This window comes from Eublepharis macularius, chromosome 4, assembly GCF_028583425.1.
Source record: "Eublepharis macularius isolate TG4126 chromosome 4, MPM_Emac_v1.0, whole genome shotgun sequence".
Taxonomy (NCBI): Eukaryota; Metazoa; Chordata; class Lepidosauria; order Squamata; family Eublepharidae; genus Eublepharis; species Eublepharis macularius.
The window spans coordinates 46,792,891-46,819,830 of NC_072793.1; the positions used below are offsets into that span (position 1 = coordinate 46,792,891).

Genomic DNA, 26,940 nt, shown 5'->3' on the forward strand with positions numbered 1-26,940 from the left:
AGAAATGTTTCCCGTTCTGCTTTGGGTCAAAGAATCCTTTCCTGAATTCTCCAGGAAGATGCTATTTACCCAACACCCACATCCACAATGAAATCCTAAGAAGAGTTGCTCCTGTCTAAGCCTATTTCATTATGACTCTACCAAAGGGTGAAACCAAGGAGTAACTCTCAATACTACTGTTCAAAAAACTCCCGGTACTGGATTTCTTAACCGTACAATAAATAAGATTTTTGTATATTTTAAATTTTTAAAGGTGTTATAGTGCTACAGGGGCATCAACAAAACAATCATACATCCTAATCAATAACAATCAATAGGTACAATCAATACATACAAATACAAATATATAAGCCGAAATATCTGATGGAATAGCCTCTGGGTGTTTCTCAAGGACAACAGTCTCTAAGGTCCACAACTGAGGCATAACCCTTCCTTGAAAAAGATGAGGTAGATAATGACAAAATAAAGTGCAAGGTATAGGAGAGACCTTACCATAACCATTCTAGGCATGCTGTTTTCCTTCTTCAAACAGACGTCTGTTTGATTGTTATTGATTAGGACGTATGATTGTTTTCTTGATGCACTTGTAGTGCTAAGCCTATTTCATTGCCAGCTTCTGGTCTGTTCCAAATGTCAGATTCCAGCCAAGGTGTGAGCTGACCATTTCACTATCTTTGGCCAGGACAGCCATTTGCAAAACTTTGATGACTGGTATATGCTAGAGCTATTGGTAAGATGGGCAATTGACTTCCTCCTTCCTGCCTGTTTTCTGCTAACCAAGTGTGGGGGAGCATGCAAAGCCCAAGCCTCAAAATAACATGTATTTCTTCACACCATACTACTCCCCCACTCTGCTACACTGTCTTGCCTTGCCATACATTGTGTCTGGACTATATATCATGATCACAGCAACCACAGTTTTCAATTGGCCTACACTGATTTTCTGCCACACTGTCATGGTCCAAGCATGATGTATGCATGTTGACAGTTCGTAATGAATTCAGATTAGACTCATACTGGCACCTAACTGTAACTTTCAGGCAACGGTGAATAGATGCCAAGTACAGATTCATGCTAAATTTAACATTTGACATTGTCCAGAACATGACCAAATCAGTCCACAGAAATGTGCCATCAATACAGGAAAGTGTGACTACAGAGTCATAAATTCCTGTCATATAGTACAACATAAAGTCTTTCCATTTACAACCATCCTTCTCTTAAGAGGTCTATCTCAGATAGATTTGGAAAAAATGACTGCAAGTAACAACCCTGGAAATCTAACAAAGCTTTCCTAGCACAATGGAAGGCAAACCGACAAATTCCAAGCTAACTCTGGGCTTGGTTAGAAAGCTGTCTTCAAACTGTTCATTTTAGGTTCCACCCTTCCCTTTTGTGGTCTGGTCAGTCAACAACAGCTCTAACTCACATAGCAAAAAATCAGATAGCAGGCATTAACTACAACACCATTCTTTCAAATTACTTAAGTTTCAGGGACTAGAGTAAACATGATTTTAAAAAAAGGCAATTCTAGAACCACAGCTTGTATATTGGTACAAAATGTAGCAAAGAAGTTGAAGGTCATTCTACTTTAATAAATGAATAATTTAAAATAGCAGAGTATAGTACCTATTGCTAGTCACTTTTTTCAGTTGGACTATTTCTCAAAGAATTCTAATAGTCTTTTCATTTTGGACAGGACAGCTTAATTTTGGGGGGTAGTTAAATTACTCCTACTCTTTTAAAACCAGGCTTGCAATTAGCTATTCACTTGATTACCTGCTGCGAGGAAAAACTGCCCACAGGACCTTTATGAAATTATATATATTTTTAACTTAGGTGAATGCAGCTCTATAGGGCTGCTCTAGGAAGACTGCACAACTGATTTCACCCTCCCAACAATACCCAGGCCTATTCCTTGGAAAATATATAACAATGGGAGGGAGCATGACAACAACCCTTTAATATTTTTACAAGGCTATATAATATATTGTTTGTTAGGGCAAGACATTTAGTTAAGGATGAAGTGAGAAGAAATCAAACTATTTTACAGAGATTCACAACAGGAAAACTTGTTGGAATCACGGCTGGCATTATTAGTATGTTAAAACTATATTTAATCTCAGATGAAAATGAGACCTTCAGTTAATCAGAGTCTTTTCTATTGGGACCTGGACGTTTTTTTACAGCCCGGTTCTTCTTACAATTCTCTCTACATTGTCCCACTGTTACAGGATTTGAACAAGGTCCCTACGGAGAGCTCAGCTGGGATATTTTTTGAGCAAGTAAGGGGAGGCACGTGCAATTGTACTGGTATCTGCTGCTCACGTTGAAGATGAAGCATGAAACTTGCTTGTGCTTACTGTTAAGAAACAAAGTTTACAACACCTTTAAGACAAATCTGTGGAAAGAGAATTCACAAGCCTCTGCTCTACTGGATTTGTGAAACAGATTGAAAGGGAAGTCTTAAAAATGTCTTTAAAATGTACACCAACTTTCACTCTGAAGTTAAGGGCTTCAAGAGGAATATCATATTGTGTTGCACTTCAGATCTTTCCTGGACTCCTTCACTGGTACATGAATCACAGAATATTGTCCTTGATGTGTGTACCAAGTTTCATTCCGATCCCTCACTATTCAACTGAGTTACCTTATTACAAACAAACTAGACAGTCCAAAAACCTGATTAAACTTTACTTGGTCAAAAGTTACTCTCTCTTCTTTTAAATATTTGCTCCAAACACCGCCTCATGACAAAAACATTTTTGTCATGCTTACAGATCTTCTTTGACACAGCTACAAATGGTCCTGTTAACAAAAATAAAACCAGTCTTGTCTGCATCTTTTGTTCTGATTAACATTGACAACTGTACTGTCATTATGGAAGCGCCAAATGGCAAAAGACAAATTTCCTATTTGGGATCTACTGGTCTATCACTTCTGAAGAGAGTTCAGAACACTTCTGAAGAGAGTTCTGAAGAGAGTTCAGAACAAATGGAAGCAATGGGGGTGGACTTTTTAAAAGAATGGAGAAGAGTGTTTTACCACTGAAAATGAGAGCCCTTTTCCATAGCTTCAGTTATTGGCTTAACATGTCAATGAAAGATGAAAGGAGATTTCTGAGGTCATGTCTACAAGATCAAACCATGAGCAGCCTACATAATAATGGCTCTTGGCGCTGGGGTTCCCCTTAACACATACAGGCCATGCCACATTTCTCACAGCATGTGTGTTTTGCCGCATGTATCTCAGATTCTGCAGTGGCAAACGCTGTCAAGTGTGAAGGAAAGACATAGTTTGAAAACATGCAGAGGCAATGGTTAATCAACTAAGACGTTTTCAGTCAGCTGACAGCCCTAATAATTAGAAAGATTCTACCCTTCCAACAGGCAGCAAAACTGAGTTATAAACTATAACTTGTTAAGTGTGCCCAGTCGTATGTAAGCCCAAAAGGCTCTACTCTCAGATTTTTAAAATCCATGATCTCTTTTGCTAGGGTTGTTAGTACAGCAAAGGAGACTGGGTTAAAAACTTTTGTCAGTGACTGCAAAAGGTGGGAGTGGGCTCCAATCTTGCAGCACTTTTACTCACGTCATCTCCATCTGTTTCCCCTCACTGGATAATACAAAGGTTATGCAGCTCTTCAAATATCAAATATAAATGAAATCAAACTAATACAACCCACTAGACTTGGACTATGGCCCTTGCCTCTCTTATGGACTCACAGTGTGACCTTCAGCAAGTTCTTTCTCATCTTCAGGTTAAAGTGTTGAACCTCACAAGATTGTTGTGAAAGTAAACACACCAAAAGGTGGTAAAACACGTGGCCAATCCTAAGCAGAGTTACTCCAGTCTAAGCCCATTGATTTCAATGAGCTTAGAACTGTGTAACTCTGCTTAGGATTGCACTGTAAGAGTACTAATAGCAGAAGTGGTAAAGAAAGAGGTATTATTTCTTTTAATTTTTCCCTAGGGGTGGGCTTGAACTATGCTGTCCTGCTTGCTTGGCCTGTTGCTACATCAAGACATGAGGAAGACATCTCAGAGTTTGTATGGCAGAAGTTCTAAGGCAGCAATAAGGATAGAGAGCAGATCCCCATTTCCTTATCATAACAATGACAATTGCACAACCAGCTGCTGCATCATGTACAGAAACAACTCAGTGATGACAATCAAAATAGCAATGTGTGTGTGCAGAGTTTGCAACACATTTAACATTAGGACTTAGTATTACTTAAGTTGGGAAACCAGGCAGAGAGGTTAAAAAGGTCAGCCAATGTGGTATTAAGAAAATAGGGGGAAGGAGTGTGTTGTTAACCTTCTAAAAGGATCAGATCTTAACAATATCCTCTGGTGATTTATTAGAAAAAACACAGGGTCACACCCTGCAACCCTAAGAATGCAGTCACGTTTGAAGTTTGGTACAGCAAGTACGGCACAGAAGGAAATGAACAAGATGGGAAAACTTTTCCTCTCCCCATACAAGTGTTAAATGAATAATATGAGTTAACCTAACCTTACTTAAACATCACTATATAACGTGAACATTAGAAGCAATCTAATTGATCTGATACCTTCTGCCATGCTTAATACTGGAGCCTAACCTGCTGCCAAAGAACTCACAGCCCTCATCCTTAGCATGTTTAGTCAGAAAGCAAGTCTTTTAGACATACTCCTAGGTAAATGTACATAAGAAATGAAAAGCCTCTGTCTGTTCAAATATCCAGTTTTAAAATGGGAGTTTAAAGGGAGTTCATCACTAATTTAAAGGAGGCCTAAAAAGAGCAGCCTTGGCTAACTCAAATCATATACGTTCTGTGAGGTCTACAATACTATAGAAGGCTGGACAGCTGGCATTGTTAGCAACCTCAATCAGCTCCTGGCATTTTATCAGGTTTCTCAAAGTTCCTGTGAAGGGCAAAGAAGCAGATACATTCAGTTACATGACTGTGGTAAAAGTGAACAATATCGATGAACGATATTGATTAACTGAAAAGGACTGAGGGCCAAACTAGATGTGGCAGTTCCCTCAGGGCTGCCACAAGAATGCTGCCACCATTTAAAAGTGATTTTAAAATGCAGCAAGCAGGCCCACAGTGCAGTGCTCTTGTTCAAGTCATGCCTTTTCAAACAATGAAACATCTGCGGGAGGGGGGCTCTTTGAGCATTTGAAAAGGTGGGGATGGGGAACAAGAGCACCCCAGCATTTTAAAACTGCTTTGAAATGGCAGCAGCGCTCTTGTGGCAGCCACAAGGACAAGGTCACTAGTCTGGCCTTGAGAACTACTGTGAGGATGACAGAGGATAAGGTAAATCATACGTGAGACTCTGCTAATGCTATATTAGAAAAAATGCTAAGAAACATTAACACAACAGACAGGGGTCCTTGGGGCAGGTTTTAAGACAGAAAGAACACAATGGTTCACCCTATCCACCAGAGATCAGACAAGGAAAACATAGGTACAGCTTACAGATGTTTAAATTTTTAAGCACTAGGAAAAAATAATCTAAAACTAGTTCACCGATAAAACGAACTGTTAGTTCTTCCCCTAAAATAACAGTCTACAGTCTTTTCCACAAAATGCTTCATGGGCCGCATTTTTACAGTATATTTTCTCTTGCCCCTTTAGTTCTTATTTCTAACCAGTGGGAAGGGCAGGTTAGAAATATAATAAATAATATTATTATTTAAATGTGATGCTAGTGGGTAAGAACAACTTACCTGTGCAACATTACACGTGCATAGCATTTCATTTAAATTGGGTCCTTAGCTGCTGCGAATGCAATATAGCGCACTAGATATCCATAGCCTGGCATGCTCACAATTGAACACACAGCATGAGAGCCAGTTTGGTGTAGTGGTTAAGAGTGTGGGACTCTAATCTGGAGAACCGTTTTTTATTCCCCATTTCTCTGCTTGAAGCCAGCTGGGTGACATTGTCAGTCACAGCTTCTAGGAGCTCTCTCAGCCCCACCCACCTCACAGGGTGTTTTGTTGTAGGGATAATAACAACATACTTTGTAAACCGCTCTGAGTGGGTGTTAAGTCATCCTGAAGGGTGGTATATAAATCGAATGTTATTATTATATTATTATTATAAGGAGCATCCTAGTTGAAAGAAGGTACTAGGAGCAAGGAAGCAGTATCACACTGGTTAAGTTCATCTTAACTACCATATCACATTAAATTGGGCCTTCCTTTTGCCTCGTTTCTCTTCCACTTCCCCCCCAACTCGCATTCCTCTGATAATAAAAGGGGAGGGGGATCACAGACCATCTCAAATCAGTCCTCAAAGCAGCTCTGGATCCCGACACAATAGTTCAAGATCAATTTCTTGCGGTTTTAAAGGAGAAGGGGGCTAAGGAGGCATCTCTCAGAAATGGAAGGATTCCAATCTACACTTGCTGTCTACAAGCAGCTGTGCTGAAAAACCGACGAGATCGTCCAAAATAACGAGGGTGCTTCTTTTGATATGATGTATGAGAAAAGAGACTAAAGAACACAAAACGCTTCTAATGGTGGAAAAGAAAGACAGCAACAGGGGCTCGTCAGAGCAGGTTCAAGTACCAGCCCAATTCTCATATTTACTCTCCTGGAGGATGAGGGGTCGGTCAACCCTCCCCCAGGATCCCCCTATCAGAGGTGATAAGAAGCGGCAAGGTCTAGCACAATGATAGATGGTGGGTCAGAGGGCCCCCCCACTAGTCCTCCCCGCGTCCCCCTCCAGCGGGGCAACAGGTGCGCATTCCGCCAGGGCGCAGAAGCCAGGGAGGAGGGAGGAAGCGACTCTCCTCCAGCCCTCTCCCGCGAAAGCCCAAGTCCCGCGCGTGTCCCCAGCAGAGGGCCCCCAACACACGCGCGCCAGTCCCCCGGCCGCACTCACTCTCGCCCACTACCGCCTTGAGGCCAGCCGGCGCCATGGCCCCCGAGTCCCGCTCCGGTGCTTGCTTCCCTAGAGGCCTCCACTTCCGTGTCGGAAGACGGGCGGAGCGACGCACAGCAAACCTTGGGACTCGCCCCCTCCTGAGCCCGCCCTTGGGGACACACCCCTGTGGCAAGGAGGCTCCTGCCTGCAAGAGACGCTCGCGCAGTTGCTGATTGGAGGCAGCGGCTGGAGCGACTGTCGGGTCTTGTGCGCGGCGTTGGTTTCGTCGCTGCGAGCAGGGCATCTTTGGAACAAGGAAAACTCCTTCACGCGGCGATGTGCGTGGTCGCAGACCGAATTCCTGAAAAGAGAACGAACAGGGCAGAGAGCCGGGGCCAGCCAGAGAGTTTGGGCACAGCTTTATCAGGCTCCCTAGAGTTTCAAGAGCCTCCGCTTTCCCTTCACACTTTTGTTAATAATAACCCTTATGGACGCTGGTGCAGGTCTAGGCTCCGTGTAGTTACAAACGACTTAAGTATCGTCCACCCCACTGGGCTTGGGCTGCAACTCGACCACTCTTCTGGAGCTGTGTTCTTTAGGGTGGGCTGGGGTTTTAATTCGCGCACCCCTGTTGCTCAAGGCTACCTTATAGTGGTGGGGTTAGTTTATTTATCCAGGGCTATTTCACCCACAAGGGGCTTAGACAATTGTTTAAAAAAGCTACAGCATCATCGAAACAGCGCAGGTGTAAAACAATAATCCACAAGTAACAGGTATCTGGTAATAGTTTTTCATATCTCTATCACTGTAAATTGTATACAGTACAGCAGAGAATAATGGTGGAGTACTCTAGGGCTTTTTGGATGACAGATTTGCCTTGTCCCTTTCAATCCGTTTCAGACCAGGCTAAGGGACACAGATGGCATCGGTTGCTTTAACTGATGATCTAATGTAGACAAAGGTTGTGCTTCTTTGTTGTTATTGGATCTATCAAAAGCCTTTGATATAGTGTATTGCAGGGCTTTTTTCTGGGAAAAGAGGTGGTGGAACTCAGTGGGTTGTCCTCGGAGAAAATGGTGACATGGCTGGTGGCCCCGCCCCCTGATCTCCAGACAGAGGGGAGTTTAGATTGCCCTCTGCACTGGCGCAGAGGGCAATCTAAACTCCTCTCTGGAGATCAGGGGGCGGGGCCACCAGCTATGTCACCATTTTCAAGAGGTTCTAGAACTCCGTTCTACCGCGTTCCCGCTGAAAAAAAGCCCTGGTGTATTGTATCATCTTGCTGAGAGTTTGGTGGCAGAAGTAGGTATTTATTTACTTACAGCTCAACTTTCTCACTGAGGCTCAAGATAAATTACAGAATATAGAAAACAATTCAGTCAGACAGCACAGGATATCTTACAGGTATTTTGGGACTCAAGGCAATAAAAAAATCACCATTGAAAAATCTTTGTCTGTTTGTGATTCTTTGCAAGAGACGCAAAATGAAAAGCTCTAAACAAAGCCTTGTGAAGCTATATATGGTAATTAAAGGTTCAAAGAAAAATAAAAACCATGTAAAATTGATTCATTTGAAATGTGGTTCTGGAGGAGAGTTTTGTGGATACCATGGACAACGAAAAAGACAAGTGGGTTCTAGATCAAATCAAGCCTGAATTCTCCCTAGAAGCTAAAATGTCAAAACTGAGGCTATTGAACTTTGGTCACATCATGAGAAGACCAGATTATCTGGAAAAGTCAATAATGCTAGGAAAAGTGGAAGGCAGTAGGAAAAGAGGAAGTTAAAAAGAGATGGCTTGACTCAACAAAAGAAGCCAAGTCATCCAGTTTGCAGGATCTGAGCAAGTCCGTTAGGACGTTTTGGAGGTCTTTCATTCATAGGGTCACCATAGGTCAGAGATGACTTGACGGCACATAACAACAACAACAACCAACATGTAAGCTTTTGAATTTCTCAGAAATTTTCTTAAGTCTGGATGTTTAAAATACAAAAGAAAAGAGGATGGAGAAAAAAATTCAGATCATGTTCTTGAGGCATTTTGTTTGCATTCTGTTTATATTAGATTACTGTGCAAACTAACCTTAAGAGCATTTTCCCACACAAGACTTAGATCTGTTCTCGCAGCAAATTTTAATGTAGTTGTAAAACCTGCAGTGGCAATACTATTCATACCAATTAAAATGCCTCTCTTCTGCAATAATGATGATCAGACAACATACATAATGCAAGAAATACTTAAAGGGAATTTAATGCTCCAAAGGGGCAAATAACTTTGCAGTTAAAGTCCCTCTCCTGTGTAATTCTGAGTTACGAAGTTGTATACTCCAAGGATAGTGAAGCTACAGCTAGAGTTGCCATGTCTTGAAAAGTTGAATCAGAACAAGTGATCATGTTTAGCTCCATGTAATTAAAAGCTCCACCTGTTGGTTTCTGTATATCAAATCAAAAGGATAGAAGCAGGCCATATCGGGTTTTTAAAAAATCTTAGTTGCATCATCACTGTGACACATAACTTTAAGGGCCTTGTTCTTTCACCTGGATCTGATGAAAAGAAGAACGAGAGCTGGGTATTGTCAGCGGCACCTTACTCCATATCTCCACTCCAGACAATGTCTCCCAACAGGTTTTTGTAGATATTTAAAAGGATGGAAGACAAAAGAAACATATTGGTAGAACTCCATGGTTGTCATGGCAGGTATGAGGCTGTAAACCAGATCAGTCAAGGGGAGCCTGATGTGACTGCTGAGAGCCCCCACCCCAGACTAAAAACCTGGGTGGGGGCTCCAACACGACATCAGAGACTACTTGTGTGAGCTCAGACAGGGCTACTGAGTGCCCTGGTGCTCTGGACAGCAGAGTGAATGTTGAACCATCGGACTTCCTAGTGTTCCCACAGCCCATGAAAAATTCATGCAGGGAGACACAATGACTCTGTTTTACTAGAAGTTAAAAATGGCCCTTGTAAAAATGGGAAGAACTCTAAAAAACACCAGCATTTTTAAATAATATAATTGCAAATGGAACTTTTACATTACATTTTATTGCAGCTTTTGAGTTTGTCTTGGACTTCTTCTCTGGTGTTTGGTGTTCATTCTTCTTTTAGCTTGGCTTTGGTTGCAGTCAGGTCTGCCAATCCTATTTTTTAGCTATTTCCAGATACATGTACTATGCACTGATTACCTGGCTGGAGCAAATGGCACTACAGAAATGCCTCCTTAGATGCGCTCCACCTGTGTTAATAATCTCTGCTTTCTTCATAAAGGGGGAATTTAAAAAAGGAAAGGGGCAATGAATTCACCACTACCAGGTGCTCCTTGGGTTCCGTATCTGCATCTTGCCCACAGCTTTGCCTGTGGAGTGTCAGCAAGGGTGCATATGTGTATGTTGAATTCATACAGCTCATTGTCCGCCCAACTCCCTGTTAGCGGAAGCTGGCTGTGTGCAAGTGGAAGGGGGAGGCTGCTTTAGAATAAAGTCCACATGAAACTCGTTGCTTTAAGAAAGGAAAGGCATTCATACTATGACAGGAATGGCAAGACAAGTATTCTAACCATCTATCTAACTGAGATGGAGAGAGAGTCAGAGAGCACATGTTGCTCTCTTGGAAGTTTAATTAGGGAGAGAGCAGACAAAGAGAAGGAGGGAATCAGAAGGAAGTCCATAAGAATAGCAATCTAGGTACAAAGAAATAACAGCAGAATAGACGAGAGTAAGCAGACGGAAGGGTTGAACCTGTCCACTTCGAAAGCTCGTCTACCCCCTCTACAGTACTGGTGTACAAGGTGCAAAGAGACAGTGCACTATCCTTCAGTTCCTATACATCTGCCATGCTTACAGCTAAGACGATGGACTCATCCTTGTTGCTGCCAGAAAGAGGGAAAGACTGATAACATGGTATGCTGGGCAATCAACCAAATGTAGCAGCAACCGTCTAAGATAGATCACAGGACTGGCATACCTGACTGCAATACAATCTACACTTTCTTGGGAGTAACCTCCAGTTAGAACAGTCATTTACTTCTGAATAAGCATACATAGGACCATGGCTACAACCCTAACAATACTTACCAGAAAGTAAATGTCATTGAATTCCCTGAGATTTACTTCTGGGTGTATTGGGGCTAGGAAGAAGCAAGATTTGGAGGGGGAGGAAAGATGTCCACAATGATGGTAGGTCTTGAGGTTAAAGGAACCTCAGGGACTTGAAAAGTATTAAATGCTTTGTAAAGTATCAATTGTTAACACATTCCATCTATGTGGGGTAGATTATAAGAATAAGTGGACACCTGATCTTGATTCTAATATGACCATAGGAGAAAGGGATGCAAGTGGAATAAGATAGGCAACATCGGTTAAATGTAAATATGAAAGAAAATTATTGTAAATTACATTTTCATTGGTATATAATGTTATTACAATTCAAATCTGTCCATAATTTATAGGCTATTGACACTATTGAATGCAGAACTTAGTCATGTATTTTGGAAACATTCATTAGCTGTACAATTTTGAAAGCAAGTTTTGGATATTTTCAGAGACTTTCTTTCATAGGAACCAAAAATAGCTGTATTACGATATTTTAAGAACACTGTAGTGTTCTTGACAGCTGCTAGAATGACCTAATCTGTTCTTTGGAATCAAACATCATCACCCTCAGTAATGGATTGGTATGAAAGGTTTTTGCTCTTATGGTGGTTTACGTATTATAAAAAAGCAATGGAAATTATTCTCAGAGATAAAATTGGGGAAAATGTGTTTATTTATAGCATACTGGAAAAGCAGGCTCAATGATAACAGGGTACATGGATGCATCATACAATATTACTCATTATGTTTATCTGCAATTGTGTTTCTGTGAGTTGTATTATTGATAGTAAAAACTATTAAAATAGAAATGTACTAAAAATGGTTTCAAAGATCCCGGGCTTTCAAAATGCTTAGGACTATATCCATTGTTGGGCTGGGAGAAACATGACATATTTATTTATTTATGTATTTATTTTTATACTACCCCACCCTTCCTCAAAGGAGCTCAGGGCAGCATTTATTTATTTTATTTATGACATTTTTAGTCCACCTTTCTCACTGAGACTCAAGGCGGATTCCACAGTATGAGATTAGTATAATCAGTAACAAGTACATTTCAATACAGTATCAAGGACATTCAATACATTATCAAGGACATTTCCATAAACAATGCTATAGGATAAATAGATACAGGTTTAAAAGACGTAGTATTAGCAAGAATCCAATACAGAGTAGAAAAAATACTGAAGCAGAACATAATTCTAGGACTAACATTAGACAACATGGAGCACTGGTGGTACATAGGAGTACATGTTTAAAGCAGCAGATAATACATAAGGCAATACAGTGATGAAGTCTATTTTACCTAACTCATTAGTGAAGCATCTGAGACCCCATCACTACAATACATCAGTCTCCCCTTCTTCATTTTATGTAACCCTGTGACAATTCTCACAACAACCCTATGAGATAAGTTAGGTTGAGAGAGTGTGACTGGCCCCATATTTCTATTCTTATTTTTATTCTGACCTTTTTTATGAATCATGGGGCAGTTCAGCAAGTGTGGTTCCTTGGCTCTGCATTGCTACAAATGTTGGCTGACTATTCACTTGTTAGGTTAAAGGCTTAGAATGGTCAGCAGATGTTTTCTCAGTGGGTGCTAGTTGTTAGGGGATAACCCTCATGAGTGACTTGATGACACTTTACACATACAATCCTCATGAGAGGTGAATCTTCTTTGTTGAAAGGAGGGGGCAGGTGTATGTATGAGTGTAAAGAAACAGTAAGAGCCAAACCACAAGAGACGCATTACACGTGGCGGGTCAGCACAAGTTTACCTGGGAAGTGTAGGAGACTCCTTCCCCTTTCTGCCACTGCTCACCGCCTGCTGTCCTCTCTGCACGTGTGTGTTTGTGTGTGGAGCGGGGGGAGCGCCAAAGTATTTCCCCACCTTTCTCCTGCCTGTCGCCTTACAAACTGGAAAGGAGCTGAGGAAAAGGGATACGTTTCTTTCTGGGTATTGGGGTGGGGGTGGGGCGAGACAATGACAGAGGAAGGGGAAGGGGAAGGAGAAAGTGGAAAGGACCTGGAAACAGAAAGAAATGGAGCTGTGAATTGTCTGAAGCACCTTGGGGTGCAGAATTTCTCTCTCACAGGATGTGATCTGGAGACAGAGTTTCTGTTGTCCCATAATCATCCAGTGCCTTCTCATCCAAAGAGAACCATCCCCGGTTGCCCTGCTGGCACCAGAGGAACTTCTCGCTTCTTGATGAGGGAAGTGATAACAGTATGAACAATTTCTATGCTTCTCTACAGTACTTAAAATGATCATTGTCTCATTACCCCTCTCAACAATTCAACCTTTTAACAAACAAAGGAGGTTGGGCTGAGTACCCTGGGCTTTTTATGACGTCTAATGACACATGATGCTGTGAACTTGCTGAAGTTCAGACATATCTGATCAAAGTCTTGATGGAAGACCATATGAGAAGCCTATGAACACGCCCTTGATGGGTGAAAGTTCCATGACAGTCAAAAGTTGGGATATAAATGTAATTGGTGAGTAAAATGAAGTAAGTTGTGGCCTGTACCACACTGGTTATCACCGCTACAAAAATGCATTTTCTGTAATACCTCACTAGCTGACTTTAAATTGATATTGTCGCCTCTGGATTAGGCCCTTCTTAAGACACTGAGAGGTCCAAGGGCTCAATGTTGATCTGAGGTGACATGGACTGTTTTCTCCTGGCCTAGGAGCTGTTCCTGTCATGGAATGTACTTACCATATACCTGCTGCCCACTCAGTAAGTGTAAGTGGCACAAGGATACAGGCATCAGAGGCATGCCAGGCACTGCCATCCATACATCAGTGCCCTGACCAATAAGACAAGCATCCAGAAGTTCTGCCTAAAGAAGGTGATGATCCACGAGCTGTGTGAGGCACTGGGCTGGAACCTGCAGGGATTGCCTGAGGGGAATCCCTGTTCTCCAGAAGGCCCTCCAGAAGTTGCTTCTGTCTCTCTGGTATCTTGCCATCGGTTATTTTCAGGCCATGGTGACTAATATTCCTTGTCAATGGTCAGCTGCAGCCGACCTTCATGGAGGACATACATCAGCACCTGCATGAGTACATCCACTTCGACTAAGGTTGTCAAACCAGAATTAAGACTTTTCCTGGAGATTTAAGGGTAGAGCCTGGGGAGGGCAGAGTTTGGGAAGGAGGGACCTTAGGGGGATATAATGGCATAGAGTCCACCCTCCAAACTTACTGTTTTCTCCTGGGGAAGTTTCTGTTGTCTGGAAGAGTTATTCATGACAGAGCTCTGCAGGCCCCACCTGGAGGTTGGCAGCCCTAACTTCACCATTATAGAGGTTGAATTCAGCTTCTGCAGTGCTCACCAGTTTCCTCAGCATCATTGGTGCTATCGATGTTGTCATCATTACCCACAAAATGATCCAGATAAACCACTTGTGATGACTCTGGCATCTTCATTGACATCCTTGTCAAGTTCTCAGGCAGTATCCATGATACCCAGATTTTCTCCACTTCTAGCCTCAGTTGCCTACTAGCCACATGACTGGAGGGACAGGAATGGATTCTGGGGCTGGAAGAGGGGGGGGGGCTGTGCCTTTCGGTGGGGTGGAAGCTGGCACCTGGACCTTGACCTCAGGCCCCCCGCAGGTGATTGGGGCTACCTGATGACAAGTGGCCATGGAATGTGTGTTCAGACAACTTAAGATAAACTTCTTGTGCCTGTACCACACAGGGGCCACCATGCCATGAAAGTGGTCAAGCTGTTTGTTATCTGGGCCATGTTTCACAGCATTGCCACATGTCAACAGCTCCCACAGCATGTCGATAAGGGCCCAGGACAGGCTCCATGGCCAGTGGAACACGACTCTGAATAGGTGCAGGCGGGTTATCGAGCACTACAGGGGCATCACCATACCTAAACAGGTGCAGGGTGCCAAAGCCAAGGGGAAGGCAACCCCTTTGGTGGCCCTATGATGTTTGGTGTGGGTGAGTTTGGGGCATGTACATAATTGATTGGTGAGTTGTCTGGTATGTGCTTTCTGTTCCTATCAGTTCACTGCTGTGTTTCTCGTTATTAATAAATGTTGACCTGTTACATATCCCTTTGTAATGTAGCGCTTTATTTATTTATTTGATTTACGTTATTTATATTTTGCCTTTCTCACTAAGACTCAAGGCAGATTACACAATGTTATGTGAATCAGTACAGTCAATTTCAAAGATATTTCAATAAACAATGTAATCTTATATACTAACAGCCAAGTGGCAACATCTGAGGATTCATAAATTCAGAGACTGGAGTCATGAATGGACAAGACAGATCTTCCTACACCTGAAAGATTTCCCAGGTTTGCAGGGGGGAAAAAAATCTGAAATCTAAAAAAAATACATTGAGGGGTTAAAAAACCCAAATGATAAAAGGCATAACCATAGCTTTAACCAGATGCCCTCAGGGGCTGTTGCTGGGCAACGGTTTGAAATTTATGAATGAACCGTGCTTCTTGTTGCAAAAGGATTCTGGAAACATCTGTTTGATTGTGAGGATGAGCTTTAAACTGATATAAAACCAAGAAGTGGGGATCATCTGGTTGGTGTTGAACCAGAAGCGCTTCTTATACTTTATGTGGAATATGTGACATATGTTCCATAATTCTTATCTTGACAGATCTAGTGTGAACCCCTACAAACAGTAACGGGCAAACACACATGATTAAGTGAACCACATTCCTAGAGCTGCAGAAGGTTTGTTGTTGCAATTTAAAGGTGCAGTAACCTCTAGGATGTTTAAATTCTGTGGTTCCTAATGCTAATCAGCAAACAGAACAAACAAAGATAATTTTATTAGAAGAAAACCCAATATCAGCCTAACTAAAATGTATCTAATGTATCTGGTCTTACGAAAGCCTATTAAAGTTTTAAATTCACAGTCTGGTGTCTCAGGCAAGAGATGCCAATGCTTAAAAATAATTAATTTTATTATTATCCTGTTAAGGTTGTCTTTTTAAGTTCTTGTGTCATTCACGGAGCACCTTTTCAACCATTTTGAAACTCAGACAGGCTTTTGTTGACTATTGAGTGATTGGCTATTAAACTTTGAAATGTTGGTAGGTATGTTACATTTGAGAATTTTTTGCAGTTGTGTTCACTTGCACTTGAATATTATTTGTAATATGGTCCTATATTGTGTATTACAGAAGTTTTTCACTTCTATGAAGTAATCAGATTGTATTGACTTGCTATGTAATCCATATTAGTAAGCATGGTAAGTTATATTTGTATGAACTTTATCATTCATGATTAGTATTAGACAGGGCTTTTTTTCTGGGAAAAGAGGTGATAGAACTCAGTGGGTTCCTCTCGGAGAAAATGGTCACATGGCTGGTGGCCCCGCCCCCTGATCCCCAGACAGAGGGGAGTTTAGATTGCCTTCTGCACCGTGGCGCGGAGAGCAATCTAAACTCCCCTCTGTCTGGAGATCAGGGGGCGGGGCCACCAGCCATGTGACCATTTTCAAGAAGTTCCGGAACTCCGTTCCACCGTGTTCCAGCTGAAAAAAAGCCCTGGTATTAGATATTCTTTGAAATGGGATTGTTAACTGGCTGCCCGTATCTTGCTCATTATGACTCCTCTTGCTCATTGTGATCTTCAACTTGTTCTTTCTGATCTTTAATCACTGTATTTATATTTGTCTTGAATTTTGTTCTTGAGTTGCCGTTCATTTGTGATTTTGTGTATATAAGTGTATAGTTCCACAAGTTATTCCGTGAACTGTGCATGTTATTTTTGCTATGTAATTTATTATTATTGTTGTTACACACAACAGAGGTCTTAATAAATTATTTAGTTGGGAAAAGGTTTCACATAGATAACTTGGAAAATTTTGAAAAACTTTCAGGAATTAGCCTAACAGCCTGTGCATGGTGATAATGTTCAACAGCAGACTCCCAAAGCTGATGCAATGTAGTGTAATGGTTAGAGTTTCAGAGTAGGATCCAGGAGACAAAGGTTTGAATCATCGCTCTTCTGTGGAAGCTCACTGTGTAATTCTGATCCAGTCACACACACTCAGCCTAACCGATCTCTCAGGATATCACATCTCAGGATAATATATGTTTTGAGGATAATATGGAAGCAAAGAGAATAATGTAAGCTGCTTTGGGTCTCCATTGTGGACAAAGGCAGGATATCAATGAAGTAAATTAATAAATATAGATTTATAGGGGCGGCAGATAAAAAGTCAGTTGTTTAGTGGGTTTGAAGGAGAGAAGTACATAGGAAAAGGTGAGCATATAGAGGCTGTAAGGAGAAGGGAAAGAGGAAATAGTATGGGGAAAGAGATACAGGGAAAAGTGAAGTATCTTCTCAAGTCCTTGCAGGTTCCCTACCATGCAACTGGGCCCAACTCAACCAGTACCCACAATTGTGCCACAGGGGAGAGGCTATCGGGGAGGGGGAGGTGCAGACAAAGGTGGATGGAAAGAAGAAAAGGAAGCAGGAAAAGAGGGAGAACCAGTGGGGAGCAGGGAAAGGAAAGAGGACATGAAGGGGGAGGGAGGGATGAGAAGCCCCCTGAACATCCTTGTGGGTTTCTACTTGTAGGGTATATAAATGCAAGCGGAATTAGTTGGAACAGACACACCACATCATTTTTCTTCAACCACGTCTCTGTTATGCAAGCCACCTCTATTTCCTCTTCCTGCAACATCCCAGTAAGGCATGCATGCAGCTTTGTTCCTTACAGATCTGGTATTGCATAATATTAGTGTAGCAGTGGGGGGAGGTAGTGGCCCTTGCATTGTCAGCTCTTAGGATGCTAGAGAGGTCAAATAAGCAATGAGCATCTTTGCCTGATACTGGCCACTTTTGATAAATCCCACCCCCATATCTACCAGCTTCTATCTGCTTTGGAATAGGGTGCATGGTAGCTGAACCGTGGACTCCTCCCTGTCCTTCAACTGGGAGCAGCTGCATCCATGGATCATGTCCCCACCCACTCAGCCACTCCTAGTGGGGAATTGCCCTTGTGCTACCACCCTCCCATCCCATCCCCTGTTTGTCCCTGGGCATATCTCTCTGCCTGGTGATGGTCTGTCCCTCTGTATGTGGCCTCTCCCTTCCTGGGTGTTGTGTGTTGTTGTGTGCCTGCCTTTCTCCACCCCCCCTCCCAATGTGTGGCTATGGCTGCTGGGCAGGACCCATTGTTTGTAAGCAAAGAGATACTGTTAAGCACAAACTTGTGCCTTGGGTGTCCCTCTCGCCAATCACAATAAGAGACACACACCATGGAGTCCTGTAGAATGAAGCAATATATGACTGTTTATTAAACAATGGATGAACAATTCTTTACACAGGAGTAAAAGATCTCCTCGTGCTCAGTGCTCATCAGAGCTACAATAGCAGTGCAAAGCAATTAATACTTTTTGGCTAATTATAATATTTGTTATCTTATTGGCTCACAGAATACAGGGGTCCCCCATTGGCATAGAAAGAGGACCTCCTATCTTGACACAAATGTCTAGGGTTACTTTGATTGGAAGAAGCAACTTTAGGTCAGCCGCATAATTGGAGAAATTGCAAGATTGCAATTTCTTATCTGTCCTTGACATTTTCTCAAGGAAGAACATCTTCCTCCTTTCCCTCACCCACTTCCTCTTGTGGGCCTACTCCTGCCCCCTCCTTTTTGCCAATGTTACTTTTAACAGCGCCCTGAAGTCTCTTCTTTGGCAACCTTGGGGCTTTCAGAGAGCTGGGTTCTGTGGGTGGAAAGGAATGCACCCCATCTCTGCCCCCTCTCTCTTTCCCAGCCTTGAGAGAGATGCTGCTAAATCGGGCTGACCTAGTTTGCAACATTTTGCATTAATCAGTTCTTACAAAGAGCTCTTTTGTATTAGAATCATATAGAGTACTATAACATTGTTGATATCTAAGTGTCAAAAGCCAGTGTGCAGAGGCTTTAGATCAGAACGATCAGTATGACAGGTAGACACATCAGGTGACATAGAGTCAGATGGTTAACTTAAGAGTCAGGAGACCATGAAGTGAATGACTCAGCTAAACTCAAGTATGTATCTGATTGGGTGTCTACATGTATATATAGCTACTATGTACAGTATGGTAGGGGCTTCTTGCAAGTCCAGGTGTAGGCAAAGCACTTTGTCTCTCTGGACTATAAACTTGTATATATTGCTCTTAATCCACCTATAAATAAATTGTATTATACACCTTTACTAAACAAACAAGGTGTGGGCTCTTTGTGGATCCTCCTTAAGCTGGTGCAGTCACGCTGGATACACACTATTCAACAAACATATGTGTGACATCTCTACAGGTGCATCTCTACATCATGTTGCAAGCATTATACTGTTATATTGTCGAAGGCTTTCACGGCCGGAGAACGATGGTTGTTGTGGGTTTTCCGGGCTGTATTGCCGTGGTCTTGGCATTGTCAGGAACAACGTCAGGAACCACAATGCCAAGACCACGGCAATACAGCCCGGAAAACCCACAACAACCATTATACTGTTAGTTCTCAGTTGTCACATCGTTTAACATGTTTAACATATTCTTCTTTGGTCCTTTGTTTCAAACGTCATTTTCTTGCCAGTTGCATTCCTTATGTACATCCCGACACACACAGAAAACTATGCAAGACAGAAGCACAGCCACCCAGACTATATGGACTCCCTAAAATACATAAGGATTCAGTCCCACTCCGACCCATTGTGAGTGCCATTGGTTCACCAACATATGAATTAGCTAGACATCTGGCCGATCTCCTGCAGGACCACATCGGGAAAACCTCGTCTTACATCAAAGATTCAGCAGATTTCATCAACAAAATCAGTTCTCTGAAACTCAATCCACAAGACATACTTGTCAGTTTTGATGTTGTATCCCTGTTTACCAAGGTTCCAGTAAAAGACACTATTGCACTTATGAATCAGATTTTTCAGAGGATGTAACAGCCTTATTCCATCATTGTCTGACAACCAGTTACTTCCAATGGGACAACGAATTCTATGAACAGATGGATGGGGTGGCCATGGGGAGCCCTCTCAGCCCAGTTATAGCAAACTTCTACATGGAACATTTTGAAAAAACAGCTCTAGAATCAGCACCCCACAAACCTAGTGTATGGTTTTGGTTTGTGGATGATACATTTATCATTTGGAGCCATGGGGAGGAAGAATTGATGGGGTTTTTGAATCATCTCAACAACATCCACCTGAACATACAATTCACAATGGAGAAAGAAATCGAGGGAAAACTCCCATTCCTGGATACCTTGGTCATCCGCAAAGCAAACTTTCAGTTAGGTCACAAGGTCTACAGGAAACCAACTCACACTGATTGGTACTTACACAAAAACTCCAATCACCACCCCCGACAGAAAAGAGGCATAATGAAAACATTAGTGGATCGTGCAAGACGGATATGTGAGCCGCACTTTCTCACTGAGGAAATTAATCATCTAAACCACGCACTTCAGGCAAATGGCTACTCCAGAAATGAAATCCGAAGAGCAATCAAACCCAGGATGAATCAAACAACCAAGGAAAAACAGTCTCCCACAGGAAAAGTGTTTTTGCCATATATCAAAGGAATTACTGATCAGATGGGAAAGCTTATGAAAAAGCATAACCTTCAAGCAGTATTCAGACCCACCCGAAAAATACAACAGATGCTACGATCAGCAAAAGACAGTAGAGACCCCCTCACCTCTGCAGGAGTATACCGTATACCCTGCAGCTGTGGACAAGTGTACATCGGGACCACAAAGCGTAGCATCCAGACAAGAATAAAAGAACATGAAAGACACTGCAGACTTGGACAACCTGAAAAATCAGCAGTGACTGAACATAGCCTAACACAAACAGGGCACAGTATCTTATTCCAGGACACCAAAATACTGGACAACACTTCCAACTACTTTGTCAGACTGCACAGGGAAGCCATTGAAATTCACAAGCATAAGCAAAACTTCAACAGGAAAGAAGAAACCTTAAGAATGAACAGAGCATGGTTTCCAGTTCTGAAAAACACCAGGCTAACAAAACACTCTACACCCGACAATAGCCCTGCGGAGAAGATTAGCACATCAAGCACCAATCCATATGCAAAAGAACCTCCTCAGGATACAGTGAAGCCTCCCGCCATTAGCATTCCACACCCTGGGAAACTCTTACAGGATGACTCAGCTCAACCCCACCCCTCCTGAGTAGATATAAATGACCTGCCAACACCTTTTCCACACTGTGACACTGAGAGATCTCTGTCTTTTGGTGCTACACCTCTGAAGATGCCAGCCACAGCTGCTGGCGAAACGTCAGGAACTACAATGCCAAGACCACGGCAATACAGCCCGGAAAATCCACAACAACCAGTGTGTGTGAACTTTTCCTGTATGCTGTCTCCTGTATGCAGCCTCTCCACCCTGTTAAAAATAATGACGTTGACGTACACTCTGTCTGCTTTCCTGGTACCTGAGAGGAGGAAGTCATTCATATTAGCAGCTGCTGCTGTTTTGCACTGAAGAACATGGGTCTCATAGTTTGCAAATTTGCACTGAAGAATGAAGTGTCTTTCAGTAGGCCACCAAAGTGGTAGTTCCTGGGGGAAACCCCACACAATCATAATTATCTCTTGTAATCTGCTGTGTTCAGTACATGATTCTTCATTCTTGTTTTGCATCATAAATATTGAGCAAACTAGGACATTTCATGAGAACATTGTGTAAGAAGTTGCCTCAAGTATTGTCCAGTTCTGAACAGGGGATTAACGTTTTTTGAAAAGGCAAACAAGTCTCTTGAGAAATCTTGCAATTCAGCTGTATATAAAGGGGACAGCATGCTCAGTTAGTGAAATCCTGCAAGTAGCCCCTGGTTCTAGAAGGTAAGTGAATGCTTGTTAGGCAAAGAAATGAAGTGTTGATGATAGTATGTGTTTGGGGAGGGGGTGATGAAGCACAGGCTTCTGTGTTTTCCAAGAAAAATTACCAACAGAAACTTGTCAAACTGCCCAAGGGTTTTTTTATAAAAAAACTAACTCTTAAAAAAAGCTGCAGTACTACAGCCCAAGCTCTGCTCACAACCTGAGTTCGATCCTGGTGGAAGCCGGGGTTCAGGTAGCCGGCTTAAGGTAAAATGAGTACCCAGTTTCCTGGGGGTAAAGTGTAGATGTCTGGGGAAGGCAATGGCAAACTACCCCGTAACAAAAAGTCTGCTAAGAAAACGTTGTGATGCGTTGTGATGCAGTAATGACTCAGTGCTTGCACAGGTGACTACCTTTACCTTTTTTAATTGATTGCCAATTAAAATACAGATTCTTGACAGAGGTATGTTCTGAGAAACGGAATGAAGTATCTGCAGCAGTTTCTCTTTGTTCAGTTACAGATACAAATAGCTCATGGCTAGGAAGAGAAGACCATCAGAAATTTGTCCAGTTTTCTTTCCTACCTGCTGTAGCTAGCAAGACTTCAGTTTTGCTTAGAGCAGGTAGAGAATGAAGATAGGAAATGGATAGGTAGGAGAACATACACGCTTTTTCATTGTTTTCATGCTCTGAAAAAGGCAGAGGCAGGATCCCTGGGACACTGGTCATCTTAGCTGCATATCTTTGACTAGCTCATTTCTCCACTCAAAATCACCCCTTCAGGAATGTAGATATAGAATTACCCTTATAAACAGGGCAAATCCACGCTCACTCATCTTCTGCTTATCTTGCGCTGTCGTGGCAATCGCCTTTATTCTGCTACCAGGCTGTGCATCCTCACATCCACCCTTCCGGTGCGTCTTCATGGCGCAATCAGTTCTCCACACTCCACTGAGTACAGCGTTACCATGGGCGGTTCCATCCTCTGCCGTCAGAATTGACGGCGCACTCACTTCCCTTTTTTTAAAAAAAGGGGTCAATTATCCGGTGTACTGATATCTTGAATTTGTTTCCCGCACCTGCCGTTCACTGGAGACGACCGTTGTCGGAAATACAGGATTGCTCGGCTTCACACCTTGCACTCTTGAAAATTGGGGAACTCAATAGGGAAATGGTCCCCGTGCGACATGCGCATGCTCCGGTGTCCGTTTCTTTTCCCGCGCAAACTGCTGCTCACTAGGGTTGGTTTACTGGTATACCGACCATTATGCACTGTTAAAAAAAAGGGAAGAAAATGGATTTCCGCGAATATCACGTGGTTTGGAGGGAAGGCGCAATAGTAGCGCGGTGATGGCGGGGAACACACAGAACGGGAAAGCGTGTGAGTATCTGCGTGAATAGCATGCTGCTTGTGAAAAAGCCGTGGAATCAAATAGGTAGTGTGGATTCGGCCATACATCAGCAATTCAGTGGAAGAAGAAGATGGCAAGGGGGATGCATGAGGGGAGAGATCATGCTTTGCATGCATAAGGACTCAAGTTCAGTTCCTGGTGTTGCCAGTTAAAACTTTCTGGTAGTAGGTGGTATGAAAGATCTCTGTTTGAGATCATGGCAAATGGCTGCCAGTCAGAGTAGACAATACTAATCTTGATAGGCCAATGTTAGACTCAGTATGACGTACCTTTGTGTATTCAAACACACTAACACAAAATGGACAAAATCTCAGCTTTGTTGAAGCTGAATTTTTAAAAAATTTAACAGGCCTTTGTTTCACAAAAGTATGTAATTATTATTTGTATTTTAAAATGTTTATACTCTGCCTAGCTTAAGGTCACGTACAGTTAAACAATAAAAATATACAAAATATGGTAAAACCAAAATTAATTCCCCCTTTCTCAGAAAATGCCTGCATCAAAAGCCCTTACAAATAAAACAATCTTATTGTACCTCCTAAAAACTTACAAAGATGGTGCCACCCCTCCCCTTCTTCAGGAGCCCATTTCACAAGGTGGGAGCCACTATAGAGAAGAAGCAGGTTCTAGCAGATGCCAAACAGGCTACTTTTTAAACAGAGAACAAATAGATCATGGCAACCAGAATACTATAGTTGGCATTAGTGGAGATATTGGCTGATTCCGCACACGTTGGATAATGCACTTTCAATGCACTTTAGCAATTGTTTGGAAGTGGATTTTTTATTTCAGACACGAAAAATTCAGTTCCAAATGATCTCTAAAGAGGATTGGAAGTGCATTATCCAACGTGTGCGGAATCAGCCATTAAGAAAGACGCAAGTAACTGTTGTTTGCTCCTACATCATCCTATGCAATCAGCTGTACTGGAGTATTTAGAAAAAACACGTGTTAACAGCTTGTATACGGGGAGGGAGAGGATCTCCTCATTTATTCAACTGTTCTATTTACTTAGCTCAGACTGCACTGACCTCTACAGCAAAAATTAGAGTGTTTATGAGTTGCTCTTGGGTGAAGTGTAAGATTCAAAATATAATGTTTTGCTGTTACAGAAGTTAAACTACAGCAGTATTGCTTAGAAGCTAATATGTTACCATAATCAGAAATATGAGATGTTATTTTAGAATATGGATGTGAGTGTGTTGGAGGGGTGGCAAGCAGAGAATGTTATTGCCCACTTGCCTTGTCTGGGTTATTGGTTGGTCACTGTGGGAAACAGGGTGCTGGACTAGCTAGTTTTGATACAATCCAGCTGGTCCCTTCTTGTGTACTTAAAATAATTACTGGTGTTCTTAGTAATTTTAAAATTCTTTCTGAATGGGTTTCTTTCAAGTCTATCATGACTTAGTTTCATGTACAGTGTTTCAATCATGTGCTTAATTGGGCATTTTTTCCACCTTTGCCTTCTTTTTAACAGAGAGGAAGAGTTCTATGAAACTCAAGTTAGTTCATTGCGATGAGATTCTTAGAGCAGAGCCACAAGTGACAAAAGGCACAGATTGGACACTTGTCAGCTTCCCTCAAGTTTTGATGGGAAATGTAGGCATCCTGGTCTTGCAGCTTGGCTCTCTGACTGCTGTCCAATGGACTTTTCAACTGTCACTTGTCCAACATTCCGCCAAGCTGCCTACATTTCCCATCAAAACTTGAGGGAAGCTGACAAGTGTCCAATCTGTGCCTTTTGTCACTTGTGGTTCTGCTCTTAGTTGACCATAGTAAAGTTACTATTTTCCTGTGTGATCATTAACTCTGCTTTCCCTCCTCCAGATTTTGCCACCCTAGCATGGCACAGCAAGTGAGGGCTTTTCATTGTTTCTTTGCAGGAAGATCTCTGCACCAAGATGATGAAGATCATTATAGTCCTGCTGCTTGCAGTGTTGATCCCTCCTCAGTACACACGTGCTCAGTCATGTACTCAGTCATGTACAGTTGATAATGTGATCAACTTGATGGTCAAGTCATCCGCTGAAGCAATAGGTATTCAGTTCTGTGGGAAACAGGGTTGGCAGCTCCAGCTTGGGATATCCCTGGAGATTTGGGGACAGTGGTTTAGAACCCGAATTGTGTAGTGGTTAGAGTGTTGGTATGGAGAGACCTAGTGTCATGGGAACTGGTGAGGCTGCAGATAGGACAGCCCCTTATGGACAGGAATTCCCTTCCAAGGAGCCCTTCAGCCACACATGTCCCCTCTTTTCCTCCTGCAAATAACTAACAGTGCAATTCTAAACAGAGATAGCCGAGTCTAAGCTTATTGATTTCAATGCACTTAAACTGGAGTACATCTGCTTAGGATTGCACTGTAATTTACTCTGCTGGTATGGACGAAAGGTTCAGATTTTCTCTGCCTCCCTCTCTAGGCTAGATTGGAAAAGAAAAGCTCCTTTATTGTGGCTAGCTCAGTCTCACTCAGGATAGTTTTTCAGCCATGCACATAGCTGTTTTCTGCCTCCCTTCTTGTCCTGTACATCTCTCTATTTTCCTGTTCTGTGTTGCCTGGTAGACCAAGAAAGAAAAGGGAATGTGGTAGCAGCAGCCTGAAGATGACTTTGCTGTATTTGTCATGGCTGAACTGATTTGCTCTGCTATCAGGGTAAACACACATGCAAATGGGATATTTGTCGCCGGAACAGAAATGGCCCAGAGTTATTTGGATGTGATTTCTGTTTTGGGAATAAGAGTAAATTTCTTTCACTTCATTGTCTATATAGAAACAGAAGCAATCCTCTTCTACTTGAGTAAGGACTTTTCCCTCCCTCTCCTGCAATACTGGAGATTGTGGCACTCATTGCAATAAATAGGCAGTAGATTCAAATATACAAAAAGAAGCAATTCTTCACACAATGCATACTTATCTTGTGTAACTCACTGCCTTGATAACTATAAAAGGGGGCTAGACAAATTCATAAAGATCTGTCAATGGGTATTAGCCATGGTAGCTGAACAGGACATTTTTGTTGGGAGGCAATATAGCTGTCCAGGTTGCTCTTTAAATGCACAGGCAGGACAAGCTTTAGTGGAGCAGTTGATTCCATAATCTCCCAGGCAGGGGTGAGGCTGTTGATGAGTCAAATGCCCAGAGGCAGCTGTAGGGAGCTCTAGGGAAATGGCAGCTGTAAGGAGTGTTCGCCTTCCATGCATCTTGGTCTACCATAGTGAGAAGCAAAATGATGGACTTGATAGACCATTCGTCTGCTCTGTCAAGGCTGTTCTTATGTACTTAAGGGTGACCATGATGAAAGTAACTCCTGTCTCATCTTGCAGTGTCTTCGATCCTGTCAAAAGTCGATATGATTTGCACCAATGTGAGCGCACGTGGGGCTGATGTTTCCTGTCCTTCAGGTGAGTCATTTCCTATGCTTGAGGAGGAGTTCCCTCTGGGAGAGAATTAAAGGCTGGGAATTGAGGATGGGGTGAAGTGTTCTGCTGCCTTTCCATCTAAGCTCTTTCTTTCTCTCTTAGGTTACAAGGCTACTTCCTGTGCTTGTGGAATGGCTTGTGGCTCCTGGGATATTCGTGGTAATTCTGATTGTCACTGCCAGTGTCGTAATATTGACTGGACTTCTGCCCGATGTTGCAAAATAGGTCTTCTCAGCGAATAGTGCCACAGAAGCATGCTGGCTATTTGGCTGTAGCTACTATGCTCAATAAAAGCATCTATAATTTGTAGAA

General features: G+C 42.4%; 2 protein-coding genes across 3 annotated transcripts in view; one reads left to right on the forward strand and one right to left on the reverse strand.

The window, feature by feature from the left end:
- LOC129328531 (syntaxin-binding protein 2-like) overlaps nucleotides 1-6,966 on the reverse strand; it is a 37,447-nt gene extending 30,481 nt beyond the window's left edge. Inside the window, exon 1 of one of the 2 annotated variants that reach the window (XM_054977651.1) lies at nucleotides 6,885-6,966. In XM_054977651.1, coding sequence (XP_054833626.1) covers nucleotides 6,885-6,921 — 37 coding nt within the window. In that variant the 5' untranslated portion in view covers nucleotides 6,922-6,966. The remainder of the gene's footprint in view (nucleotides 1-6,884) is intronic. The other variant, XM_054977649.1, reaches the window with a different exon arrangement.
- A 14,770-nt stretch (nucleotides 6,967-21,736) lies between these two features.
- LOC129328877 (resistin-like) lies at nucleotides 21,737-26,940 on the forward strand. Its single transcript, XM_054978187.1, has 4 exons — nucleotides 21,737-21,820; nucleotides 25,095-25,248; nucleotides 26,533-26,610; nucleotides 26,731-26,940. Exons 2-4 carry the CDS (start codon nucleotides 25,113-25,115, stop codon nucleotides 26,868-26,870), a joined length of 354 nt encoding a protein of 117 aa, XP_054834162.1. The 5' UTR covers nucleotides 21,737-21,820; nucleotides 25,095-25,112; the 3' UTR covers nucleotides 26,871-26,940.